Below are 27916 nucleotides of genomic sequence, written 5' to 3'. Positions count from 1 at the left end.
ATGTATACAAAGCGACACTTAATAGTATTTAGATACCGCTGATAAACATTGTATACTGCTATATAAGACACTATTATCATTCCTTTGCGTCATTAGCATAGACTGTGATATATATGTATACAAAGCGACACTTACAAGTACTTAGATACCGCTGATAAATATTGTATACCACTATATATGACACTGCTATCCTATCATTCCTTTGCTTGACGCTGGTTACTGAATATGCATAAGATATGTGTTTAACCCATGAGCGTCATATGTCCTAATAATACGCAGGAGTGGAAGGGGTTAATCTCAGACATTAGTGACTGAAGAGAATACAAAGATTTACCCAATTCCCCATTCTGACTCCTATCGCTCCTCCAAGGGGTTTAGTTCATACCCATTTTATCCATTTGAGTGTAATAATTTAATATGTATTAAAACTTTATTGTTTTTTGCGCCGCTTTCCCTTTTAGTTTCTGGTATAGGGGATTTTACCTTATAGCCTAAGAAACATATACGCTTGGTATAGAGTGCATCCATAGGGGTACCTTTGAACTTCTTCGTTCACTCTCTCTCATATATGTACTGACCCCCATTGCACCTACCTTTTTAAGGACCTCCGGTTTAATAGGTGAGCAGTTCTTCACTAACCTCTGTGTAAGAATAGAGGGACAAAAGATATATAAACTGCTGTTCCCCATATTCCTTTGTTAATCTTCGGTTACTGGTATGGTTACCTGATATCACCTGAATGATTACCTGATTGCTGAAGAGAAATGCTACATCTAACTTCTCATTCCCCAACCCCTAAGTAAGTGTACTTCTTGTCTGTTACTGTACTATTCATGTGTTCACCTATCCTAAGGAATAAACTCACTTTATTATATCTAAGACTCGTTTCAGTTCAGACCCAGTGATAAATATATATCAGCTGTTATATATATTTATGTGTGATTTATACAGCCTGCCATAATCTCACCGTGACACCTACAACTGACACTGCCTTCCAATGAGGGAGCCACATCACCTAGAACTGACACTGCCTTCCAATGAGGGAGCCACATCACCTAGAACTGACACTGCCTTCCAATGAGGGAGCCACATCACCTAGAACTGACACTGCCTTCCAATGAGGGAGCCACATCACCTAGAACTGACACTGCCTTCCAATGAGGGAGCCACATCACCTAGAACTGACACTGCCTTCCAATGAGGGAGCCACATCACCTAGAACTGACACTGCCTTCCAATATATGAGCCAGATCACCTAGAACTTATACTGCCTTCCAATATATGAGCCAGATCACCTAGAACTTTTACTGCCTTCCAATATATGAGCCAGATCACATACAACTGACACTGCCCTCCAATGAGGGAGCCAGATCACCTAGAACTGACACTGCCTTCCAATGAGGGAGCCAGATCACCTAGAACTGACACTGCCTTCCAATGAGGGAGCCACATCACCTAGAACTGACACTGCCTTCCAATGAGGGAGCCACATCACATAGAACTTATACCGCCTTCCAATATATGAGCCAGATCACCTAGAACTTATACTGCCTTCCAATATATGAGCCAGATCACCTAGAACTTATACTGCCTTCCAATATATGAGCCAGATCACATACAACTGACACTGCCCTCCAATGAGGGAGCCAGATCACCGAGAACTGTCCCTGCCCTCCAATGAGGGAGCCAGATCACCTAGAACTGACCCTGCCCTCCAATGAGGGAGCCAGATCACCTAGAACTGACACTGCCTCCCGATGACAGAGGCGACTCTCGGCTCCCCTCGGTTATTTCCGGCTCCTTCGGGCTTTTTACGAAACGTCTCTGCTCTTTCTCTGCGAGTGAAATCCCGGAAGTACCGGCGGTGGCTGAACGAGCGGCTCCCGGGAGATCTGGTGACTGCATGTGAGTGCCTCCGGGTTACTTTGCACCCGGCACCGTAGAGATTGAGTGACCCTCGGGGTCAGTAATAGAGTGTGACGCCACTTAGCGACGAGTTCTGCAGGGAGGGGCACAGGGGTATCTTGTAGGGGCGAAAGTGGGTAAATAAAGGCCCCCGGCCACAACATGAGGGGGCAGTATAATTTCTGTAGACGTCCCACTCTTGTGATTAACCCATTCAGTGCCAGGGGCTACCTCAAGTACATTTAGTGCACTGTATACCTGTGCCTGGCTCATGGGAGAGAGACGTACTGACCTGTGTGAAAGAGACGTGTGTACCTGTGCCTGGTGTGGTGTGTGGGAGATATGTTCGGACCTGTGCGTGGCACATGGGAGAGAGACATGCGTACCTGTGCGCAGAGCGTGGGAAAGGTGTGTGTGGACCTGTGCGTGGCACATGGGAGAGAGACGTGCGTACCTGTGCGCAGAGTGTGGGAAAGGTGTGTGTGGACCTGTGCGTGGCACATGGGAGAGAGACGTGCGTACCTGTGCGCAGAGCGTGGGAAAGGTGTGTGGACCTGCGCAAGGCACATGGGAGAGAGATACGCGTGGGAGAGACGTGCTGTACATGGGAGAGAGGTGTGTACCGGTGCGCGGGAGAGACATGTATCTGCGTGCCGCGTGGGAGAAGGGTTTATATTGTGCGCGGCAGCATGTGCAGAGCGGTGCATACAGTGACAGAATTTCCTTCGCCATTATAGGTGATGCCAGAGAGAAACACGCCCGTGTTATCCTTGCGCCGGGCTCATGCTGTCGTGTTCGCCTCCTCCCACACCAGGCCTAGAGCAGATCTGTCTGATTCTCTCTCGTGTTGCCCCAGACCGGCTCGCATTCCTCAGACACCGATTGGAGCACCATAGACCAGGCACAGATAGTCACAAACTACTCCGCGCTCTCATCCTACTCGCGCTGAATAGGCGTCCGGAGGCACTGCAGAGCCTGTCATCCTTACCCCACTGCCAGTTGGCACAGCACATCACTCAAGCCGTGATAGAGGGAAAGGCACAACAAGTGAGGGGGGTGCTAGTGCTGCCCCCCACCCAGGACCCTGAAATCCTGCAGATCACGAAGCAGATTTACTCACTGCTCACGCAGGAGGATCTGTGCCAGGGGAGAGTGGTAACGAACGCCTCCGGTAACAACCCGTGGGTAGACATGGAAGGATGTCTCCACTCGGATGACACACCCCATACTCTGTGCTCTGGGCCGATTGGGAACTGGATCCCGCGCCGAAGCTCTGAGATTCCGATCAACAGGGTGGGGACCACTCCTCTCTCTGTGACCCCCCTGCAGATCAGCCAGTCTCCCACCCTTGCCTTCAACACGCACCATGGAAACGCCAGCAAGCGTGGGCTGATGGACACACAGACACCCAATGTGAACCGTACCTTCCAGCCACAAAGAACCACTGGTTCCTCCCTACCTCCGGAAGTACCAAGGCCAGCGACACTGCAGCCATTCTGCAGCAATCCCTGCGTGCAGCCACCTCTGGGTCATGTCCCAGTGATGTGCACCGATCACACTGTTACCAGCCAGAAAGTTTTCATAGACCCAGAGAGGGAGAAACTGAGTAAGAAGGATCCTTCTGTTACAGGGGAGAGCTCCATCAGCCGAATTCCAGAGCATGGCTCAATGCCAAGAGAGGCCGAAGTGATCACTCCTGACCCTCTTCCACCCACTGACCCCGCCTCTGACCTCCTACTAAAATATGACACCTCCCCTGCAGCCCTCTCACACGCTGACTCTCACAGTGCCCCACCATCTGACCCTGTTCCTCCCACTTTCACTCACCCCATCCATTCCTCTCCCATCCAAAACCCTTCTTATGTCAACTACACCCACCCTTCATCATGTAGCCACCTATATGTTCCCCCACCACTAGTCCCTGCCACCCCAACCTCAGTGCATTCCTCTGCCTCCTCCTTTCCGCAGTTCTTCAGTTTTGTTGTTTTTCACGTCCGTGAAGACCTGGCTGTTGCATGCAAGGTGCGCGACGTACTGCAGGAGCTGGGTGCTGGAAAGGGCGTGACATTCGGCGAGGAGTTTGAACGTCCGGGGGTGAGCCCTCTCGTCTGCATGCAGGATGCTGTGGAGAGCTGCGCGTACGTCATCCTGCTGCTGACTATGCGCTTCGAGACGAAATGGGCAGAGTTCCAGTCCAACACTGTCCTCATGAACTCCATCGACGACCACAATAAATGTGGCAGCGTCCTTCCCTACCTACCCAAGTCAGACCGGCTGAGAAAGCTCCCGCTGACCCTGAGGACTCTCATCGCCCTAGATGAAATGTCCCCTGTGTTCCACCGGACTGTGCGCAATACATTCAAACTGGAAGTAATCCATAGCCAGAAGGAGCGCTGGAGGAAGGAGCAGGAGATGAAGGCCATGACCCGGTCGGTGGAGGATCTATCCGATGAAATGAATCGTAATCTTCAGATCCAGAATCTGTACAAGCAATTGTACGACCAATTATCATCTACAAACCTCCCTCCCCTCCCCTCGTACCCTGGTATCCCTTTGGCTCCCCCAGGGCCCTATCTCTTTCCTTGGCTGCCCCCAGGTCTGGACCCTCGGGTATCCCGTGGTCCCTATCCACCCCCGGAGGCCAGTGCTGAGAACCCCCTCTGTTCAGCCACAGGGCAGACCCCGATTATCCAGATCAACCATGCAAGATGCGTGCAGATTGGGGACAACAACACAATGAGGGTCCAACAGGGAGCAAGTGGAGGAGGAGAGGAGGGGGAGGGCGGCTGGGCACAAGTGTGCGAGGAGGGGGAGGGCAGCTGGCCAGAGTGCGAGGAGGGGGAGGGCGGTTGGCCAGAGTGCGAGAAGGGAAAGGAGGGGGAGGGCATCTGGCCAGAGGGTGAGGGTGGAGAGGGGAGAGAAAAGGGGGATGACGAGAGCCTGCAAGGGAGGAGGGGGTGAGGGAGGAGGGGAGATAACCAGAGGGTAATGTGAGCATTGAATCAATTATTACATGATTTAAAATAAGTGGATTTTACAGTATAACCAGTCCAGTTGAATTCTAATATTCAGCTGGAAGAACAGCCCTCAGAGCTGTTACTTTTTATTTCTCTGCCTCAGAGATCCACATTAGATTGTAAGCTCTTGTGCCTTTTGTATTTTTATTTTGTACAGAATACCAGCAGAAATCGACAAAAATGAATAATAAAAGGTAAATGTGAAGTCTGTGTGATGTGCGTCATTAACACAAAGCCTGGTGCCTGCTGGGAATTTCTCTAGTTTCCACTGGAATCTGCAACGCATTGCAAACCCCTCTGGCAGGAAAGGATTTGTATGAGTGCAGCTGAACGAAGAGACCTACAACCATAACAATTAATCCTGGGTAATCCCGAAGAGAAACCATGAAACTTCAGTGCTCGGAGAGTAACCGCGAGCCCACACCCCCCACACGCGGAGATTCTGAGCTGGAGAATAACCATTGTGTCCCATGCTTGGGTTATTAGGAAAGAGTTCCCAGCGGCGTAGAATGCATCATAATATAATCACATTTATACAAGGTGGCCCTGACTTACTCCACAGACCACCAGTGCCACCTTCCCAAAACCACAGACAAAGTAATGCTGGCGGACTTGAGTAGCTGAGACAAGATACTGCATAATATGTCAAATGTAACACAGACCGGTCATAAAGACCATACACAGATTCTGGGGCCATAGACCAGTCATAGCAACACACTCATTCTGGGGTCACAGACTGAGCCTGTACTGCGATCAAAGACTGATCCTAGAGTACAGTGTTCCTAGGGTTCCAGGCTGGTAATGAAATCATGGGGTGATCCCGAGTGTGATAGGGTGATCTGCTTTCTTCTGTAGTGTAGTTATCATGTTTGCCTCATGCTACATAAAGATCCCTGGTTCGATCCCGGCTGGAAACACACTTTTATGTAAATTCTGCATTTTCTTTTTTACTGCCAATGACATCACATGTCGCCTCCCAACATTTTTCTATCCTCCCTCCCTCCTACCTATATTAATTTCTTCCCCATCTCCCTCCATTTCTCCCCCACTCCTCCCTCCATTCATTTCTTCTTTCCCCCCTCCATTTCCCCCTCTTTTCCCTCCCTTTCTCCCCCCTCCTTTAATTTCTCTCTCCCCATTCAGTTCTTCTTGCCTCCATTAATTTCTTCCCCCTCCTCCCTCTGTTAATTTCAGCCCCCCCTCCTCCCTCTGTTCATTTCAGCCCCCCCTCCCCCCTCTGTTCATTTCAGCCCCCCTCCTCCCTCTGTTCATTTCATCCCTCCTCCCTCTGTTCATTTCATCACCCCCTCCTCCCTCTGTTCATTTCATCCCCCCTCCTCCCTCTGTTCATTTCATCCCCCCTCCTCCCTCTGTTCATTTCATCCCCCCCTCCTCCCTCTGTTCATTTCATCCCCACTCCCTCTGTTCATTTCTTTCCCCCCTCCTCCCTCTGTTCATTTCATCCCCCCCCTCCTCCCTCTGTTCATTCCCCCCCCCCTCCTCCCTCTGTTCATTTCGCTCTCCCCTTCTCCATCAATTCCTCTTCCCCACCCCCCCTCCGTTCATTAATTTCTGCCCCCTCCTCCCTCCATTCATTCATTTCTTCCCCCCTTTTCCATACATTCATTTTTCTCCCCCCTTCTCCATACATTCATTTCCCCTCCCGTCCATTAATTTCTCCCCCCATCTCGCTTAATTTCTCCCCCCCCTTCTCCATACATTAATTTCTTCCCGCTCTCATTCATTTCTTTTCCCCTCCTCCCTGCATTCATTTCTTCCCCTTCTTTCTATTAATTTCTTGCCACCTTCTCCATTATTTCCCCCTCCTACCTCCATTAATTTCTCCCCCCTCCCTCCATTAATTTCTCCCCCCTCCCTCCATTCATTTCCCTCTCCCTCCATTCATTTCTTCCCCCTCCTTCCTTCCTTCATTTATTTTCTCCCCCCCTCCATTCATTTCTTCCCCCCTCCTCCCTCACTTAATTCCTTCCCCCCTCCATTTCCCCCTCCCTCCATTCATTTCTTCCCCCTCCTTCCTTCCTTCCTTCATTTATTTTCTCCCCCCCTCCATTCATTTCTTCCCCCCTCCTCCCTCACTTAATTCCTTCCCCCCTCCATTTCTTTCCCCCTCTCTCCATTCATGCCTTCCTTTCCCCCTCCTTCCATTCATTCATTCCCTCCCTCCATTTATTTATTTCCTCCCTCCATCTCTCAGCCCCCTTCCTCGCTATAAATGCCCAGTTGCAGTACACCACTCTTACCTGTGGAGTGGAGCCCGTCTTGGCAGCGGACACCAGACATTGTAATGACTTCCGGTTCAGACCGCTGCCCTCCTCTGCCACCGCCATTGTCCTCGGCAGCAGCTACTATCCCTCGCCTTCTACCGCCACCCACCGCCATCCTTCACATACCGTTACTGCCGGCTGGACCAGCGTGCGCCTCTGAATTATCCCGTTGCCCCCTAAATACAGGAAAATGATGCGTTCCCAACAAAACTTTCAGGGACAACGAGACAAGTCATTGAAAAAAGGGACCATCCCGTATATTCAGGACGTCTGGCAGCTCTATGAACGGCACCCCTGTGAGCAAGTTATATATATATATATTTCACAAGGGTTAACACACAGCTAACTAGCTGACTTACCTTTCACCTATGCAAGGAACCTCAAATGAGTAATATCTAACCTCAATTTATCACAATATATATTGTAACTCGCTTCCACCACCAAAGAAATATCAAATACTGTCATTTGCAGGGTCTATGGTCCCTTTTTATTAAGAAAAATATGCGGTTCTTCAAGCACCCACACCCACACCGACTGGCATACTCCACAGGCACTCTTTTCCTCTGCAACTGCAAGCAGATAGTTCCAATGTGGGGGGGCTATCTTTCACGCCAGGTCCCCTTTTGAGCACCCTATCCCACTCGCTGATCTAGCACGTAGTATTGGAGCACACGTTGCAGTTCCATCGCGGGGGGTGCTATCTTCCAAGTCACATTCCCCTGGGGCATGTGCTGCAGTGTGTCCTCGACTGATATACATAAATATATCATCCTGGAAATATAAAACCATTTGGCTCAGCATTCCCACACGCCTCAGATAACCCTAAGATTTCATTGTTGCTGGAGACCTTGCAGTATATTGCAGTATAAGGACATAACGTGGCTATTTTTGCAATAAGAAAAAGTAGGGAAAAGGGTATACACGGTACCATAACCATCCACCTCACAGCACACTCAATTTGGGAAGTGTCAGCTTTTATACCCAGGGGGAAGGGCTTGTAACCCCGCCCAATAACATGGCAGGTCCAGGTACTTACAGGCATCACACCATACCAATGTGATCCAGTCAGTACCTTCCCCAGGTATGACACTTCCAACTGCCGGTTTAGGCCTGCCCCTGGATAAGGCAACATAGTACCCATCTAGGCTGCAACTGCAGGCTAGGCCTTGCGCAGGAGATTAACCCCAACGCTGCCAGTTCTTATGACTCATGGTGTTAAGGCCAGTAGTAGGCTATAGCCAGGGGCACTTGGCTACGCATACTTTCTGGGTGTGTCCTCAACACTCCCTTTTCATCCATCATCCTCATGACAGGTTTACAACTGAAGAAAAACAAACCTTTCTTTTGACTTTTAAACGTTGACTCAATATACAAAATACTTCATAACTTTGTTTCTATAATACTTCGAAACGAAGTCCACTATTGCAACATTGTCACTGTTGCGACATTGTCCCTGTTGTGACGCTGTTGCACCTGTGTCCGTATTATGTGCACCTGGATATGAAACATTACACCTTAACTTCTACTTATGCATGAAAAACCGATATCATAGATTATACATAGGCCACCCTGCCATTCTGGTATATTTGATTCGTGTGATTGCAACTGTTCCAAATATATATTCGTCATTCTGGTGATCTGCTGTCAGACTCATGAAATGTCACATTTAATAAACTTGCCACTTGCGTTGCCATGGCGACGCGTCACCAAAAACCGGCGGAGATCAGGTAAGTGTACGTTCTACCTACCTACCAATTAGACTGTAAGCTCCTCGGGGCAGGGACACCCAGTTTGCCCACCCCTGATCTAGAGAATAAATCACAAATATCAGGTGTGGGCTGTTATGCAGGCGGTGCGTCTGTATAAACAAATGCAAAATGAAATAAATGCAATTAAAAAAATTAAAAACATATGCTGCGTTGGCCGGGAATCGAACCCGGGTCAACTGCTTGGAAGGCAGCTATGCTCACCACTATACCACCAACGCTTGCTGATATTTTCTATCTTTTGAAATACTTATAACCCTGTTTCAGTCCCCAAGTCCTCCAGACCACTAGGGGAGCTCTCCTGGAGCGCAGGTTGTGAAACCTCCTCCGGGTCAGAAGCCAGTCACAGAGCCGGCTCCCCGCCTGCTTCCGGGCCGCAGAGACCGAGGGAAGGGGCGGCTGAGGGCCGGAGACCCACCGGGGTGAGACAAGACAGGAAGGACCGGGGAGGAGGGGGGGAAGAGTAGCAGGAACCAGGGAGAGAGGGACGACAGGGAACCCGAAAAGAGACCTGGGAAGAAGAGAAAGGAAACCGGGGTGTGGGGGTGTGTGAGTACGGGGGCTGAGGGACTGCCCCCTCCCAGGATGTCACTAACTGCCCCCCTCCAGGATATTACTAACTGCCCCCCCTCCAGGATATTACTAACTGCCCCCTCCCTCCAAGATGTCACTAACTGCTCCCTCCCTCCAGGTTGTCACTAACTGCTCCCTCCCTCCAGGTTGTCACTAACTGCCCCCCTCCCTCCCGGATGTCACTAACTGCCCCCCTCCCTCCCGGATGTCACTAACTGCCCCCCCCTGGATGTCACTTACTGCCCCCCCCTGGATGTCACTTACTGCCCGCCCCCCCAGATGTCACTTACTAACCCCCCCCCGGATGTCACTTACTGCCCCCCCCGGATGTCACTAACTGCCCCCCCCCGGATGTCACTAACTGCCCCCTCCCCCGGATGTCACTAACTGCCCCCTCCCCCGGATGTCACTAACTGCCCCCCCCGGATGTCACTAACTGCCCCCCCCGGATGTCACTAACTTCCCCCCCCCCCCGGATGTCACTAACTGCCCCCCCCCCCCGGATGTCACTAACTGCCCCCCCCCCGGATGTCACTAACTGCCCCCCCCCCCCGGATGTCACTAACTGCCCCCCCCCCGGATGTCACTAACTGCCCCCCCCCGGATGTCACTAACTGCCCCCCCCCCGGATGTCACTAACTGCCCCCCCCCCCAGAATGTCACTGCCCCCCCAGAATGTCACTTCCCCCCCCCCCAGAATGTCACTTCCCACCCCCCCCCCAGAATGTCACTTCCCACCCCCCAGAATGTCACTTCCCACCCCCAGAATGTCACTTCCCACCCCCCAGAATGTCACTTCCCACCCCCCAGAATGTCACTTCCCACCCCCCAGAATGTCACTTCCCACCCCCCAGAATGTCACTTCCCACCCCCCAGAATGTCACTTCCCTCCCCCAGAATGTCACTTCCCCCCCAGAATGTCACTTCCCCCCCAAGAATGTCACTTCCCCCCCCCAGAATGTCCCTCCTCCCCCCCCCCAGAATGTCACTTCCCCCCCCAGAATGTCACTTCCCCCCCCAGAATGTCACTTCCCCCCCCAGAATGTCACTTCCCCCCCCAGAATGTCACTTCCCCCCCCCCCCAGAATGTCACTTCCCCCCCCAGAATGTCACTTCCCCCCCCAGAATGTCACTTCCCCCCCCAGAATGTCACTTCCCCCCCCAGAATGTCCCTCCTCCCCCCCCCCCCCCAGAATGTCACTTCCCCCCCCCCCAGAATGTCACTTCCCCCCACCCAGAATATCACTTCCCCCCCCAGAATGTCACTTCCCCCCCAGAATGTCACTTCCCCCCCCCCAGAATGTCACTTCCCCCCCCCAGAATGTCACTTCCCCCCCCCAGAATGTCACTTCCCCCCCCCAGAATGTCACTTCCCCCCCCAGAATGTCACTCCCCCCCCCCAGAATGTCACTCCCACCCCCCAGAATGTCACTCCCACCCAGAATGTCACTTCCCCCCCAGAATGTCACTTCCCCCCCCAGAATGTCACTTCCCCCCTCAGAATGTTACTTCCCCCCTCAGAATGTCACTGCCCCCCCCAGAATGTCACTGCCCCCCCCCCCAGAATGTCACTGCCCCCCCCCCCCAGAATGTCACTGCCCCCCCCCCCCAGAATGTCACTGCCCCCCCCCCCCAGAATGTCACTGCCCCCCCCCCAGAATGTCACTGCCCCCCCCAGAATGTCACTAACTGCCCCCCCCAGAATGTCACTAACTGCCCCCCCATGATGTCACTAACTGCCCCCCCAGGATGTCACTAATTGCCCCCCACCAGGATGTTACTAATTGCCCCCCACCAGGATGTCACTAACTGCCCCCCCAGGATGTCACTAACTGCCCCCCCAGGATGTCACTAACTGCCCCCCCAGGATGTCACTAACTGCCCCCCCAGGATGTCACTAACTGCCCCCCCCACAGGATGTCACTAACTGCCCCCCCCCCAGGATGTCACTAACTGCCCCCCCCCAGGATGTCACTAACTGCCCCCCCCCAGGATGTCACTAACTGCCCCCCCCCAGGATGTCACTAACTGCCCCCCCCCAGGATGTCACTAACTGTCCCCCCCCCCAAGAGTGTCACTAACGGTCAACATTTCTCCCCTTTTGATGTCACTAACTGCCCTTGTCCTGCAGCCCCTGGATGGTTCATGCAGAGAGTAAAGAGGCTGCGATTGGATACGGTCAGTGCGGAGGAGACCAGGAGCAGGTAACAGACCCTATATATATATTTGTGATAATATATGCGTGTCTATACATCCCTACCTAGGTGTGATGACACTTGTCTGTATACAGTATGTATGTGGTAATATGTGCGTGTCTGTCTATACCTGTATAAACACGTGCATGTGCCCATCCTGTGGTGTTACCTGTGTGTGGGGCTGGGTTTGTGTATGTCACTAACTGCGCAGAAGGATGAGGGGATGACTGGTTACTCTGTGTAAATATAGCAGCATCTCATGTAGTGTTTGAAGTCCAGTGCAGACCACCCAGTGACACACACACACACACACACACACACACACACACACACACACACACACACACACACACACACACACACACACACACACACACACACACACACACACACACACACACACACACACACACACACACACACACACACACACACACACACCTGATCCCCACATGTGCCAAAATCAGAGATCAGATCAGTTTATTTCGTTTGAGGACATTTTACCAGGATGAATTGTAATGTTCCTTTGCTATCTTGGTGTTTTAATTGTCCCACTGTCCCTTTACCCGGGTACTTAATACTCCTCTACCATTGTTACACAGGTATGTATTACTCCTGCCTCTTCCTTTGCTACCTGGATATTTAATACTGCCTCCTCTGCCTTTGTTACCCATTTATTCAATACTGCGGGATGTGATGCAATTAACACACAGGTGGTAGACGGTATCATTAATTGGTAACATATGTAATTAGGCAGGACATCAATAAACTCTACATTTAGATCTATGAAGATTGTTACTCCATCTAATTGATAGTCATAAAGTGCTTAGAGCCACTGTATTGAGGTAACTCTTTGAACTCCTAATCGTAACTTAAGTGTTACTACAAGGAGGCAGACATAGTATTTTCACACTAACCTAGAGTCTGTTTATGTCCCGCAGACATACTGTGTCCACTTCCTGGACACTATACTGACCGCAAGCCTAACACAGGATACTATAGAGCGACTAAGTATCGGATGACTCTGTTCCTTTACTGCAACTTAGCCGAGCCTATGTGAGACATTATACATTAGGAGGCTTATACGTTTCTGAAGCTTCGCTAATAATAGGCTACCTTGCATTCAATTATTGAATTTATTCAAGTAGTTCATCCTTTTATTCGCAGTACCGCTGCTTTTATATACCAATTCTGACGATTATTGGGCTATTATTTCACTGGCCAAAGAGATCAGATACTTATCTATCTCACTTATCTCAGCCAACTTTGTTGGTACTCACCTTAGCACTGCAAGCTGTCGTTATCCTGTCTGCAGAGGGCTTTCATTTAAATTCGCCACTTTACCAGGGCCTTATGTATGAATAATGAATAGTGAACAAATCATACCAAGACACATTTTGTGTTCACATTCCATTTTATTTTTTGAGCATAGCTCACATTAAAAAAAAGTAATTTGAATTTGTATCAAGCATCATACTTTTCCCCCTCTGCGGGATTTGGGGCACCCCCGTGTCCCTGTTCGGAGGTGTTTCTGAGCTACAGACTTTTCTCTGAGAGCTCTCGTTATTGGGGTTCTTTTCTTCATAAGTTCACTCTCCCTTTGTTGCCCAGTTATGTAATACATCCGCTTCTCCTTCTGTTACCTGTGTATTCAATACGCCCGCCAGTCCCATTGTTACATGTATATTTAATTCCCCCATCTCTCCTTGTCTATGTATTAAATACTCCCACCTCTACTTTTTTTTTTTTCAACATGTGCATTTAACACACCCGCCACTGAGTATTTAATACTCCCATCTCTCCCTTATGTTACCCTAATATTTTGGACTCTCCCTTTATAGCCAGGATTTTAATACTCCGCCCCGTCTGTTTCTTGCTCAAGCATTTGCTACTTCCACCTCTCGCTTTGCTGCCTAGGTATTTAATACTCCAGGACCCTTTTGTTACCAGGAATTTAATACTCATCCCTATCCCTTTGTTGCCCAGGCATTTAATAGTTCCACCTCTTTGTTGCCCATTTATTTATTACGCCCCCTCTTCCTTTGTTACCCAGGTATTTATTACTCCCTTTGTTACCTGGGTGTTCCCCTCTCGCCCCGCAGTCTGCGTGGCCCTGCGGGCGAGGCACTGATGTCGGTGGAGCTCCTGGCAGACAGTGCAGAGGAGGAGATGGAGGGCGGCCCTGCCCCCTTCCTGGTGGAGAAGCACTCCTGGGATGGTCTGCGGGAGATTATCCACAGCAGCAGGAAATACTCTGGTATCATGGTGAACAAAGCACCGCATGACTTCCTCTTCCTGCCCCGGAGGGAAGAGAGCGGCCCCCACTCCCATCGGCTGTACTACCTGGGTGAGGACATGCCCACTAACACATCCACACTCTGACCAGCTGTACTACCCAGGGTGAGGGCGCAGCCACTGGCACACCAACCCTAACACATTTGCACCGGCGGTATTACCTGGGTGAGGACACGCCCACTGACACCCCCCCACTACCACCGGCGGTATTACCTGGGTGAGGACACACCCACTGACACCCCCCCACAACCATCGGCGGTATTACCTGGGTGAGGACACGCTCCTTACATGCCCACTATACCCCACACTCCGTTCCCTCCGCTAACTATATGGATAAGAACACGCTCTCAAAAAGCTCAACGCTCCTCTCTACCCCCTTAGTATGCTCACTCCCCCTCTCTCCCCTCTTAGTGTGCGCACTCCCTCCTCACCCCCCTTAGTGTGCGCACTCCTCCTCTTCCCCCCCTTAGTGTGCACACTCCATATCTCTCCCCCCTTAGTATGCGCACTCCCCATCTCTCCCCCCCTTAGTATGCACACTCCCCATCTCTCCCCCCCTTAGTATGCGCACTCCCCATCTCTCCCCCCCCTTAGTATGTGCACTCCCCATCTCTCTCCCCCCTTAGTATGCGCACTCCCCATCTCTCTCCCCTTAGTGTACGCACTCCCCATCTCTCCCCCCTTAGTGTACGCACTCCCCATCTCTCCCCCCTTAGTGTGCGCACTCCCCATCTCTCCCCCCTTAGTGTGCGCACTCCCCATCTCTCCCCCTTAGTGTGCGCACTCCCCCTCCCCCCCGTAGTATGCGCACTCACGCCCCCTCCCCCTCTTCCCCCAGGTATGCCTTACGGGAGCCGGGAGAACTCCCTCCTGTACTCTGAGATCCCCCGCAAGGTGCGGAAGGAAACAACGCTGCTGCTGTCATGGAAACAGATGCTGGAGCATTTCCAGGTGAGATGTGCAGGGGTCACATGACATAGGCATAGTGCAAGAGGTGACATTAAGCAATCAGATGCCCTATATCCCAAGCTCTATATTAGATTAGTGCATCTTTTGCCCATAAAAAAACAAACCTCCCCCGTCCCTAACCCAGCAGGTCCTGTACATGTCACCGTGCAATGGGAGGCAGTCCTGCGCTTCTCTCCATGCCCCATCATCACAAGCTTTCAGTCACACCCCAGGAGGCTCCCCTTCTTAGTGCTGTCTCCCCCTCACTCCAGGCCACCCCCCACCACGGTGTCTACTCGCGGGAGGAGGAGCTTCTCCGGGAGCGCAAGCGACTCGGTGTCTTCGGGATCACATCCTACGACTTCCACAGTGAGACCGGACTCTTCCTTTTCCCAGCCAGCAACAGCCTGTACTACTGCAGTGACGGAGGGAGCAACGGCTTCATGGTATGGGGGGGGGAGGGCTACGGGAGCATGGTGGGGGGGAGAAATAGCTTCATGGTGGAGGGGGGGAGCAACTGCTTCATAGTGATGGGGGGAGCAACTGCTTCATAGTGGAGGGGGGAGCAACGGCTTCATGGTGAGTGGGGTGCATGGTGAGAGTGGGGGAGCAACGGCTTCATGGTGTGGGGGGAAGCAACGGCTTCATGGTGAGGGGTGCATGGTGAGAGTGGGGGAGCAACGGCTTCATGGTGTGGGGGAAAGCAACGGCTTCATGGTGAGGGGGAAGCAACAGCTTCATGGTGAGGGGGAAGCAACGGCTTCATGGTGAGGGGGGAGCAACGGGAGCATATGGGAATGGCGGGATGCAATGGCAGCATGGTGGAGGGATGGGAACCACGAGAGCATGGGAGATGGGGTGTCTGCAGAAGCATATAGTGGGGGAGGGCCATCAGAGCAAGGGGTGCAGCCATAGAAGGGGGGGGAAGGGGTGTGTCGGGGGTAGGTAGTATGTCCTGGATTAGGCAGGCTGGTTTCTGCCCTAGACATTGCCCTCGAAGCCAGTGGAGATCCAGACTGAGTGTGAGGGCCCCCGGATGGACCCCAAGATCTGCCCAGCGGACTCCAACTTCATCTCATTCATCAACAGCAATGACCTGTGGGTGGCAAATATTCAGAGCGGGGAGGAGCGGAGGTTGACGTACTGCCACAAGGGTAAGATCTGTCCTCCACATCTATCCCATTACAACAACCCCCATATCTGCCACCGGGTTTAGAACTGCCACTGCCAACTACCCCATCACACCCACTCCCTAATCTACTGCCACAAAGTCGGTCTCTCTGACCCTCATGTCCTCTCTGTCCACTGTGTCACTGTCCCCCCTCGCTGTCCCTTGTAGGCCTGCGCAGTGTCACTGACGACCCTCGCTCTGCTGGGGTGGCCACGTTTGTGATTCAGGAGGAGTTTGACCGTTTTACTGGCTACTGGTGGTGTCCAGCATCCGTAGAAGGTGGGTCAGGGAGTAAATATACGTGTGTTAGCTTGTTTATGGGGTGTATCAATATGTTGGTTGATGTTGGTCTGTATATCGCGGGGGTGGTATCTGTATAGGGGGGCAGAGAGTATCTGTATGTGGGATGGTGGTTGTTTCTTTATATGGGGGGATGGTGAATATGTGAAGGGGGGATGGTGAATATGTGAAGGGGGGATGTAGTTGTATACGGGAGATAACGCGGCTCTGTGTCTCAGCTCCCGGCGGGCTGCGAACGCTGCGTGTTCTCTATGAGGAGGTGGATGAATCGGATGTGGAGGTTATTCATGTCCCATCCCCAGCGTTGGAGGAGAGGAAGACTGACGCTTACAGATACCCCCGCACTGGTGAGAGGGGTTTAGGGGAAGGGGGAGTGCAGATGCCCCAGGACCAGTGAGGGGGAGGACACTGGGGTAGGAGGTGTAACTCTACACAGGGGAGTATGGGGACACTCCCCCCTCTTCTCTCTCCTCCCCCTCTTCTCTCTCCTCCCCCTCTTCTCTCTCCTCCCCCTCTTCTCTTTCCCCCTTTATCCCTTTGTCCCCCTTTTTCTAATCTTTTCCCTTTCTGCAGGAAGTAAGAACCCCAAAATAGCACTCAAACTGGCGGAGGTGTTGACCAACGAGGAGGGGCAGGTGAGTGTGGGTGTGTCTCTGTGCCTCGGTCCCCTCCCTGTCCCTGGTGCCTGTGTCCCTTGGGCCTCGACCTCATTGTCCCCATATGCCTCTGCCGTGTGCCTCTGTTGCTATGTGCTTCTGTCCTGTCCCTGTGCCTCGCTGTGCTTCTCTCCTGCTCCTGTCTCTGCCTCGCTGTGCTTCTGTCCTGTCCCTGTGCCTCGCTGTGCTTCTCTCCTGCTCCTGTCTCTGCCTCGCTGTGCTTCTGTCCTGTCTCTGTGCCTCGCTGTGCTTCTGTCCTGTCCCTGTGCCTCGCTGTGCTTCTGTCCTGTCCCTGTGCCTCGCTGTGCTTCTGTCCTGTCCCTGTGCCTGGCTGTGCTTCTGTCCTGTCCCTGTGCCTGGCTGTGCTTCTCTCCTGTCCCTGTCTCTGTGCCTCGCTGCGCTTCTCTCCTGTCCCTGTGCCTCGCTGCGCTTCTCTCCTGTCCCTGTCTCTGTGCCTCACTGTGCTTCTGTCCTGTCCCTGTCTCTGTGCCTCGCTGTGCTTCTGTCCTGTCCCTGTGCCTCGCTGTGCTTCTGTCCTGTCCCTGTCCCTCGCTGTGCCTCGCTGTGCCTCGCTGTGCTTCTGTCCTGTCCCTGTGCCTCGCTGTGCTTCTGTCCCTGTCTCTGTGACTCGCTGTGCTTCGGTCCTGTCCCTGTGCTTCAGTCCTGTCCCTGTGCCTCACTGTGCTTCTGTCCTGTCCCTGTGCCTCGCTGTGCTTCTGTCCCTGTCTCTGTGACTCGCTGTGCTTCGGTCCTGTCCCTGTGCTTCAGTCCTGTCCCTGTGCCTCACTGTGCTTTTGTCCTGTCCCTGTGCCTCACTGTGCATCTGTTCCCTCAGATCGTCTCTGCTCAGGATAAGGATCTGGTTCTTCCGTTTCAAACCCTCTTCCCCTCAGCGGAATACATAGTGCGCGCCGGCTGGACGCGGGACGGCAAATAGTGAGTGACACCAGGGACCTGTGACCCACCCCTCGCAGGGTGACACTGTGACACAAACAAAAGGAACCTTGGGGCCTACAGTAGACATGGTTTAACCTGGAGGACCCAATTGGTGAGATCCTGAGGGGGAGGTTTCAGGCCCCTATGTCCCCTCTATAAGCTCTTCCCCCTCTCCCTCCCCCCGTGCTTCCCCTGCAGTGCCTGGGCGATGCTCTTGGACCGTCCCCAGCGCCTCTTGCAGCTGGTCCTGCTGCCTCCCGACCTCTTCATCCCGGTGCCTGCGGACGAGGATCAGCGCATGGAGTTTGCCCGCGAGCTTCCCCCCCACACCCAGCCTCATGTCATCTATGAAGAAAGGAGCGACGTCTGGGTCAATGTGAGAGTGGGGGGTAGGGGGGAGGCGGGGCAGTATATGTAGTAGGAGAGAGAAGAGAGGGAAATGTGATTGGGGGGGAGGGGGAGGCGGGGCAGTATATGTAGTAGGAGAGAGAAGAGAGGGAAATGTGATTGGTGGGGAGGGGGGATGGGGCAGTATATGTAGTAGGAGAGAGAAGAGAGGGAAATGTGATTGGGGGGGAGGGGGAGGCGGGGCAGTATATGTAGTAGGAGAGAGAAGAGAGGGAAATGTGATTGGGGGGGAGGCGGGGCAGTATATGTAGTAGGAGAGAGAAGAGAGGGAAATGTGATTGGGGGAGGGGGGAGGCGGGGCAGTATATGTAGTAGGAGAGAGAAGAGAGGGAAATGTGATTGGAGGGGAGGGGGAGGCGGGGCAGTATATGTAGTAGGAGAGAGAAGAGAGGGAAATGTGATTGGGGGGGAGGGGGGAGGTGGGGCAGTATATGTAGTAGGAGAGAGAAGAGAGGGAAATGTGATTGGGGGGGAGGTGGGATGGATGGGGTTCGTGTTTACTGAAACTGAGGGGCAATACGAGCTCTACAGGGGATGGGGGAGCACAAGGTGGTAAATGTTCCTGTTGGCATTTGCCCCTGGGAGGGGGGCAGCCTTTGCTCAGGTGTCTGTTGCCCTAGTGCCGGGGCAGCTTGTGTTCAAGCGTCCCCTTTTGCCCCTGTTGCGAGCAGTCTGTGCTTACGTCCCTTGTTGCCCCCTAGGTGCATGATATCTTCCACGCATTGCCCCAGGAGGTGAGTGACGAGATTCGCTTTATCCGAGGCAGCGAGTGTAAGACTGGATTCTGTCATCTCTACCTTGTCACCGCCATGTTACAGAGGCAACCCTGGGACTGGACACAGCCATATGTACACAGCCAAGGTGTGCGTGCCATTGTGTGTCTGTGTTATTTGTGTCTATTGGTCTGTCTCTCCCTTCTGTCCTCCTCTCTCCTCCCGCCCTCCCCCTCGTTTTTCTCTCTCTCTTTTCTTCCCCCTCCTGCTCTGTCGCTCGCTTTTCTTCCCCCCCCCTCGCTTTTCTTCCGCCCCTCGCTTTCTCCCTTCGTTTTTCTCTTCCTCCCCCCCTTCCTCGCTTTTCTCTTCCTCCCCCCTTCCTCGCTTTTCTCTTCCTCCCCCCTCTCTCGCTTTTCTCTTCCTCCCCCCTCCCTCGCTTTTCTCCCCCCCCTTCGCTTTCTCCCTCGCTTTTCTCTTCCTCCCCCCTTCCTCGCTTTTCTCTTCCTCCCCCCTCCCTCGCTTTTCTCCTCCTCCCCCCTCCCTCGCTTTTCTCCCCCCCCCTTCGCTTTCTCCCTCGCTTTTCTCTTTCTCCCCCCTTCCTCGCTTTTCTTCCTCCTCTCTCTCGCTTTTCTTCCCCCTCTCTCTCGCTTTTCTTCCCCCTCTCTCTCGCTTTTCTTCCCCCTCTCTCTCGCTTTTCTTCCCCCTCTCTCTCGCTTTTCTTCCCCCCTCTCTCTTGCTTTTCTTCCCCCTCTCTCTCACTTTTCTTCCCCCTCTCTCTCGCTTTTCTTCCCCCCTCTCCCTCGCCTTTCTTCTCCCCTCTCTCTCCCTCGCTTTTCTTCTCCCCCCCCCCCCCCCTCGCTCTCTCCCTCGTTTTTCTCTTCCTCCCCCCCTTCTTCGCTTTCCTCTCCCCCTCTCTCTCCTCACACTTTTTTCCCAGCCTCTCTCCTCTTCCTATCTACAGATGCGTTCAAGTGTCAGATACATGAAGAGGTCGCTCTGACCAGTGGAGAGTGGGAGGTTCTGGGGCGTCATGGCGCTAAGGTACAATCAAATGTCAATCCGGTATCTATATATCATAACAAGGCAGCAGATGTGATATAATCTCTACTATAATATATCTCGTCAAAGACGTTTCGGGGAGTATTTGGGTATGAGAGAGATGTCGGGAGGGGCAGTGCAGTTGAGAGCTTTGTGATAGCTAGGATTTTTTAATTTAATTCTAGCAGATGTGGGGATTGGCATAGTGGCGCAGCAGAAGTGGGGCGGTGAGTGAGGTAGAGGAGTCTGGCTGCAGCATTCTGGATGAATTGAAGTGGCACAAGGGGAATGGCAACTTAGAGAAGGTTGCAGTAGTCAAGGCGGGACAGGATGAGAGTGAATTGGGATTTTTGTGGTATCATGGGTGAGAAATGGGCGTATTGTATCGATTATTTCTTAGGTGTGAGCCGGCAGGTCTTTGTGAGTGTTTCAACATGAGGGCTATAGGAAAGGTAGAGAAAGATGCAGCTGGCTTGAGGTGTTCAAGAGATTGTGGAGTTATTGATAGTGAGGGAGAGTTTGAGTGTCGGGGGTGACAGTGAAAGGGGGAAAGATCAGTAGTTCTGTTGTTTTATATGTTAAGCTTCAGGTAACTGGTTGATATCCACGAGGAGACAGACAGTTGATGACACAGGAGAAGACGAAGGTGTAGGAGAGGTCAGTTTGTGGCATCAGCATAGAGCTGATGCTGCAAGCCAAGAGTATTAGTTCACCAAGAGAAAGGGTATATAGAGTGAGAAGAGCAGAGTCTGGTGGGAGTGAAGAGTAAACACCAGAGAAGGGGAGATTTAAAGGAGTGGTTGGGTGTAATCACTGCATCTGCATTGCATGATCACTTTGGAGCAGGTTCGTATGCCGTGTGTGGTGGGAAAAACTCAGTCCCACACACATTCTTTTTAGGCGAAAACAATTTGTTGAAAAACGTTATTGCAGCAGCTGCTTGCAAGAGCGCATTTAATGCAAATCAAAGCATTGCTGTCTGATCTAACATAAATGAACTGCACTATAGGCTCTAAGCAAGCTATCTTATACCAGAAACATGGGCGGGCATGCATCATTTTACAGTGTCTGCCCATATGAGTTCAGCGAGCATCCTACTTTTCTTTATCTTGTTATTCTTGCAGTTACTTGGTTACAGTATACAGTTTGCAATATATTGTAGCAGATTAAGCAAAAAGAAAACTCATGTGCTAAACTACCTCGTCTTTGTCAAGGCCGACTGCTGGCATATCTCTGACTCTACAAGGGGGGTTAATAGATAAGACGAGGGGCCCAGCTAAACAAAGAACTTACAGTTTCAGCATTAAGGAAACACACACACACACACACACACACACACACACACACACACACACACACACACACACACACACACACACACACACACACACACACACACACACACACACACACACACACACACACACACACACCATAACCCAATGAAACACAAAGCATGATTCTTCTTATAGCTATGGAAAACAAAGCCTGGTTATAGCTATACATAGAAATAATGTGACAATATTATTCTTCCATACATGGTTGTGGCTTAATGGCCTGGTCAACGTGGTGGCAGGAAGTGCCTTGTGTAAGCCTGAAGAAAGTCAACTGTTGTATGGAGAGGTTGCCAGGTTAGAGGGGGGGGGGGGGGGTTAGAGATGGGATAGAAGAGAAGTTCAGATGTGGAATTGGGTGTTGTGGAGGGTGCAGGGGGCTGAAGGTTAGGAGGCGGTGAGCAGAGAGAGGGAAGGGAGAGTTAGAAGAGTTACTGAGCAGAAGTGGGAGAAGAGTAGGTCAAGTCCACTTGGAGATATCAAAGGAGGAGGTTAAGGAAAGCAATTGGGAGGCTACAAAGACATTAGCATAGTCAACATGTATGTTAGTCTTCCATAATGAGTACAGGTAGGTATGTCAGAAGAGAGGAAGACGGGTGGTAAAGTTTTCAAGAAAGTGGGAGATTGGTCCGAGGATGGGGGCATAAATGACAGCAACACGGGGGGAGACAGGAGGCAGCGTGAACATTTGAAGTATGAGAGAAAGGGAGCTATGATTTGAGCTGTTCAGTGTGGGGGAAAGTAGGATACCTACATTGCGGTCCTGGGGTTATGGCTAAAGGAGAGACCACTTTACGAAAGAGCAGCAGGAGAGATGGTTTCTGTAATGACTAAGAGGTTTATAGTCAGAAATGAATAAGTTATGGGTGGTGTAAGTTTGCTGCAGACCGATCGTGCGTTCCATAGGGCATAGTAAGGGAAGGGAGAGGTGTAATAGGGATGAGGTTGGAGGGATTGACAGTGCATTGTAGAAAGGGCCAGTTTTGGTAGGGTTGTGACATGAAAGGATTGGTATGTGGATAGGGCCAGGATTGGGGGATGTCATAGCAGAGTTATGTAGTAAAGGGAAGGAGGAGTTGGATTTTTGGGGTGAGGTGGATGGGACAATTAGAGGGAGTTGATGACTGCAAAATGAGGCAGATCAGTAGCGTGGAAAATGTGGAAGAAGGGTTTGAGGGGAAAAGGGGTGGGAGGTAGGGGGAGAGGCAAGGGCAAGTGAGAGAGGGTAGCTAAAGTTGCTTACCTTAAATAAAGTTGTATTGTTTCCAGTTCAGAGTGTTGCCAGGTGTAGTGCATGATGGGAAACAAACGGCGACAGCCCTTTGATAGCAAAACAAAGTGCGCAACCAAAATAAATTCTGGGATAATAACATACAAATTGTGAATGTGACAAGCTCAATAATGAGATCCCAAATACCCAGATGGAATATGAAAAAAAAAAAACACATTTAACATAGTCAGTGACAAGTACATAACCTTGTACACAAAAAGAAGGGGAGCGCTGGTAAACAAAAGAACTAATAAACATGAAAATAATACAAAATCAACAGAAGGTCCTGCTACAGACACTCAATGTTGGGAAGCAATGTAAGATACAACTAAAAGCAATACTCACACTGCCACGTGTGAGCACACATAAAATATTGGTTTCTTTCTTGGGGTCCTTGACCCAATTTTCTCCCCCGGCTGATATTGACCCACTCTGTTCGTTTCGTGCACAGTCTCCCGCACGGTCACACCTCCCGACAGGAACAGCAGACAGCGATGGATAAGGGTTAAAAACACGTTTTTAATAACACACAGCAGAGTAATAAGAGAACTCGCATATAAATCCTCATGCCACGGCTACAACACTCTTCCGGCACAGCGTCGCGCCCCTTTGCTCCCGCGTCCGGTACAATCGCTGGAACGCAGATGGCACACAAAGCTTGCCGAAGGGGTACGGCGGCCGTCCTGGGACAAAAATAGCACACTTGATCGAGCTACGCGTTTCGCTGTTTCCCTTCCCCAACAGCTTCCTCACGCTCTTTGATCACGTGTGCATGCTATCCTATGGTTTATAAACCCTCTGTGGTGTAATTTGTACCAATCTTCTGATTAATTGTTGCTAATGGAATAATTGCCAACCACAGAGTGGAAATAAGTGTTTGTATACAAAAATCCTCAAATTGCTATCGATACATTTAACCTAATGGTCAAAATTAATGTAGGTATCAGTGAAACTTCACTGGATAAAATGAAACATAAAATAGTGAGCTTAAGCTGTTTGTACAATATATTCTCGGTGATCTTACAATCTGAAAGCATATCTTCAGAATACAATTATTTCCCTAAGTGCATAGTAATTTAACCTATCATAGGTAAAACTTATGATATAAACATCACTGAACTTATTATTTAAACCCACTGCGACTTGTACAAAAAGAACAGAATAAAATATCCTCTCTTAAAAATTGAACATCCCATCATCAATGTTTGTTTTGTTCGCCAAAAAGATGCCAAACAAGAGCGAATAAAAGATCTGCAGATGGTGTACTGTATGACAAATTATGCCTCCATCTAAACTTACATCGATCATAAACCAATACTTATATACACACAGTAGATATAGTCTGTATCTCAAGAACCACTTAACTGGAGTTTCTGAGATTGCATAGAGAGTGCAATGGAAATACACTACGCTTGCTAATTTAATATATCTAAACATCACAATCAATCTAAGTATCCTGTACAACATCAAAAGCAGAACTAAAGTATAAACAATAAAAATTAAGACGCGCGGGAGTCTGTGCACGAAACGCTCAGTGGATCAATATCAGCCGGGGGAGAACACTGGGTCAAGGACCTCAAGAAAGAAACCAATATTTTATGTGTGCTCACACGTGGCAGTGTGAGTATTGCTTTTAGTTGTATCTTACATTGCTTCCCAACATTGAGTGTCTGTAGCAGGACCTTCTGTTGATTTGTATTATTTTCATGTTTTTTAGTTGTTTTGATAACCAGCGCTCCCCTTCTTTTTGTGTACATTGTCTCTAAGGATCAAGGTTAGATGCTACTGGGTGAGCAGCAGGACTTTGATACCCCACGAGTTGTCTCAAGTGTGAAGTGACCGTTGGGGTCACCGGGAAGGTAGTTTTGTGTATTTACCACGTTTTCCCCTCTATTTTATAGTGGCATCCTTCCTAGTGGTATCTCTCGTGAGTTAGCGCCCTAGTCTTCTCTCCTACTGAAGTACATAACCTTGTAAGGCAATAAGAGAACGTCTGCGGCGGTTAATCAGAGGTGGCTCAGCACCTCGCAAGTGCTAGAAGAGAATAAAGACAGAAAAACAGCGCACAACGCTCAGTGTAGTAACATTTACTTTTTTGATGATAAAAAGGGTCAATTCTGCGTACATCAGAAAAACATCTTTTAAGCATTTCATGTGACGAGACGCGTTACCAACCCTGGAACCGGACGGATTGGGGACTTTGATGTGGTCTGGTCTTTCCTGGGTGGTGATCGGGGTATCGTCGCTCTCCTTACGGTAGGTGGCACCACACAAGCGGGCCCAATAATTCCTCCTCGGCACGAGCGGGGGAGTCTCTTTTACGGTAGTCACCGCAAGTTTTTAGATTTCGCGGGACCGGTGTGTACAGCAGTGCTACTAGATGGAAATCGCACGTCTCCACACCGCGTCACGAGTAATCGTCACCCGGATGTATCGGTAGGGAGAAGCCAATCAAGCAACTGCAGGCACCAGTGTGGCAATAAAGATAGGAACAAAAATGTATTAAAAAACGGCGCAACAGTGTATAAAAATGACTTTCTGCTGGCTGTAATTATGCTGACAGCTGTGCTGAAACCCTCTGCTCAATTTTGGATTGGCCGCACCCCCCTGATGTTCGTCCAATCCCTAGAGACCAGTGGGCATATATCCCATATAAGTACTCTGTTTAAAATTATTCCTTGATGAAGTAGTTTGTGAACTACGAAACGGCGTAGGATTTTATGCTGTTTTTATATGCTTTTTTGACTTCTGAAGCCACAAGAACTGACGTGCAGTTTACTTTCGGTGTTTTGATTTATCTTGCATACCCCCAACTTTTGTGGCGCTATGCAGTGACGTCTTTAACTACCGTCTCGCCCTGTCGGAGCGATTTCTGTGCTGAAGTCTCTGTTACTCCTCATGGACATGAATATCTTTATTGCCACACTGGTGCCTGCAGTTGCTTGATTGGCTTCTCCCTACCGATACATCCGGGTGACGATTACTCGTGACGCTGTGTGGAGACGTGCGATTTCCATCTAGTAGCACTGCTGTACACACGGTCCCGGAAATCTAAAACTTGTGGTGACTACCGCTAAAGAGACTGTTGTTCCCCCGCTCGCGCCGAGGAGAATTTTTGGGGCCGCTTGTGTTATGCCACCTACCGTAAGGAGAGCGACGATACCCGATCACCACCCAGGAAAGACCAGACCACATCAAGTCCAATCCGTCCGGTTCCAGGGTTGGTAACGCGTCTTGTCACATGAAATGCTTAAAAGATGTTTTCTGATATACGCAGAATACTTACCCTTTTTATGATCAATTTTTATACTAAATTTTACGACACTATGAGCGTTGTGCGCTGATTTTTTGTCTTTATTCTCTTCTGGTGACAGTCCTTTAACATCTCTCCTGCCCCTAAGGCAATCTGAAGAGGTATTGATTGAATGAATGTGTGTGTGTGTGCGCGTGCGCGTATATGTACACACACACTTGTGGTAACGTGTAGTCTGTGTTGTTCCAGATCTGGGTGAACGAGGAGGCTCAGCTGGTTTATTTCCAGGGTACGAGGGACACCCCTCTGGAGCATCACCTGTATGTGACCAGCTACCAGAGCCCCGGGGAGGTGGTCAGACTCACTGTGCCTGGGTACTCCCACAGCTGCTCTATGAGCCAGGTGAGTAAGGCGAGGAGCCAGCTGAATACACGGAGTACAGAGACCCCCTTACATGAATTGGAAGTGCCATGTGAGTGCCTGCTCTATTCTACCCGGGATAAAGTTGTACACAGTCAGGCACCCTCTGTATACAGCACCAGGGCATAGCTGGGCACTCCCTGTATACTGCACCTCCCTCTGCTGTGACTACTGTCCTCGTATGTTATAACTGTGAAGCTTATCTGAGCTCCCCTCTTGTTACACAAGCGGCAGGTGACCATTATGTGAGCCCCCCTGTGCCCTGCATGTGGGTGCCTGAGTCTCCTCTCATGTTGGGGTCAGTGCTTGTCTGACAGCACATGGAGTAACATGGCTTTATTCCTGTGTTGTGTGTGTTCTGCCAGAGCTTCGACATGTTTGTGAGTCAGTTCAGCAGCGTCTCCTGCCCGCCCTGTGTGCACCTCTTCCGGCTCAGCAGCTCCGAGGGGGACCCCCTGCACCAGCACCCCCAATTCTGGGCCAGCCTGATGGAGGCAGCAAGTGAGTCAACTCCGTGCGTGCTGTGTGCGCTGTCTGCGGCTGTGCGTGTGTGTGTGTGTGCGTGTATGCACTGTCTGCGGCTGTGTGTGCGTGCGTGTGTGCGCACTGTCTGCGGCTGTGTGTGCGTGCGTGCGTGTGTGCGTGCTCTGTGTCTGCGTGCATGCTGTGCGCACTGTCTGCGTGTGTGTGTGTGCGCGTGCATGCTGTGCGCACTGTCTGCGTGTGTGTGTGTGTGCGTGTATGCACTGTCTGCGGCTGTGTGTGAATGTGCGTGCATTCTGTGCGCACTGTCTGCGGCTGTGTGTGCGTGCGTGCGTGTGTGTGTGCTCTGTGTCTGCGTGCATGCTGTGCGCACTGTCTGCGTGTGTGTGTGTGCGCGTGCATGCTGTGCGCACTGTCTGCGTGTGTGTGTGTGTGCGTGTATGCACTGTCTGCGGCTGTGTGTGAATGTGCGTGCATTCTGTGCGCACTGTCTGCGGCTGTGTGTGCGTGTGCGCACTGTCTGAGGCTGTGTGTGCGTGCGTGTGTGTGTGCTCTGTGTCTGCGTGCATGCTGTGCGCACTGTCTGCATGTGTGTGTGTGTGTGCGCGTGTATGCACTGTCTGCGGCTGTGTGTGAGTGTGCGCACTGTCTGCGGCTGTGTGTGCGTTCGTGTGTGCGTGCTCTGTGTCTGCGTGCATGCTGTGCGCACTGTCTGCGGCTGTGTGTGTATGTGCGTGCTCTGTGTGTGAGTGTGTGTGAGTGTGGTGTGTGTGAGTGTGTGTGTGTGAGTGTGTGTGTGTGAGTGTGTGTGTGTGAGTGTGTGTGTGTGAGTGTGTGTGTGTGAGAGTGTGTGTGAGAGTGTGTGAGAGTGTGTGCGTGCATGCTGTGTGCACTGTCTACGGCTGTGTGTGCGTGCATGCTGTGTGTGCGTGCATGCTGTGTGTGCGTGC

The 27916-nt window shown here is 51.2% G+C and overlaps 2 protein-coding genes and 1 non-coding gene across 3 annotated transcripts; 2 read left to right on the top strand and 1 right to left on the bottom strand.

The window, feature by feature from the left end:
• The first annotated feature begins 1751 nt into the window (after nucleotides 1-1751).
• On the top strand, nucleotides 1752-4866 carry TICAM1 (TIR domain containing adaptor molecule 1). The gene is made up of 2 exons (XM_075613026.1): nucleotides 1752-1905; nucleotides 2643-4866. Exon 2 carries the CDS (start codon nucleotides 2689-2691, stop codon nucleotides 4864-4866), a length of 2178 nt encoding a protein of 725 aa, XP_075469141.1. The 5' UTR covers nucleotides 1752-1905; nucleotides 2643-2688.
• A 4256-nt stretch (nucleotides 4867-9122) lies between these two features.
• On the bottom strand, nucleotides 9123-9194 carry TRNAG-UCC (transfer RNA glycine (anticodon UCC)). Its single transcript has one exon. It is a non-coding gene; the product is annotated as a tRNA-Gly (tRNA).
• A 192-nt stretch (nucleotides 9195-9386) lies between these two features.
• DPP9 (dipeptidyl peptidase 9) lies at nucleotides 9387-18048 on the top strand. Its single transcript, XM_075611389.1, has 10 exons — nucleotides 9387-9522; nucleotides 11678-11750; nucleotides 13844-14088; nucleotides 14875-14987; nucleotides 15257-15430; nucleotides 15970-16138; nucleotides 16324-16434; nucleotides 16674-16802; nucleotides 17029-17090; nucleotides 17947-18048. The coding sequence occupies exons 2-10, from the start codon at nucleotides 11692-11694 to the stop codon at nucleotides 18046-18048; spliced, it is 1164 nt and encodes a 387-aa protein (XP_075467504.1). The 5' UTR covers nucleotides 9387-9522; nucleotides 11678-11691.
• Nucleotides 18049-27916: the final 9868 nt, after the last annotated feature.

The sequence above is a fragment of the Ascaphus truei genome, chromosome 8 (assembly GCF_040206685.1).
Source record: "Ascaphus truei isolate aAscTru1 chromosome 8, aAscTru1.hap1, whole genome shotgun sequence".
Classification (NCBI taxonomy): domain Eukaryota; kingdom Metazoa; phylum Chordata; class Amphibia; order Anura; family Ascaphidae; genus Ascaphus; species Ascaphus truei.
Note: the sequence above shows the minus strand (reverse complement) of the source record. Positions and strands in the feature narration are given on the sequence as shown.

Excerpts from the sequence above, each read along its gene's own strand:
- TICAM1 (XM_075613026.1), top strand. The coding sequence starts at position 2,689 with ATGCTGTCGTGTTCGCCTCCTCCCACACCAGGCCTAGAGCAGATCTGT.
- DPP9 (XM_075611389.1), top strand. The coding sequence starts at position 11,692 with ATGCAGAGAGTAAAGAGGCTGCGATTGGATACGGTCAGTGCGGAGGAG. Across the intron at positions 14,089-14,874 it reads CCATCGGCTGTACTACCTGG|GTATGCCTTACGGGAGCCGG; the intron begins GTGAGGACATGC and ends CTCTTCCCCCAG. Across the intron at positions 16,139-16,323 it reads GTTGACGTACTGCCACAAGG|GCCTGCGCAGTGTCACTGAC; the intron begins GTAAGATCTGTC and ends TGTCCCTTGTAG.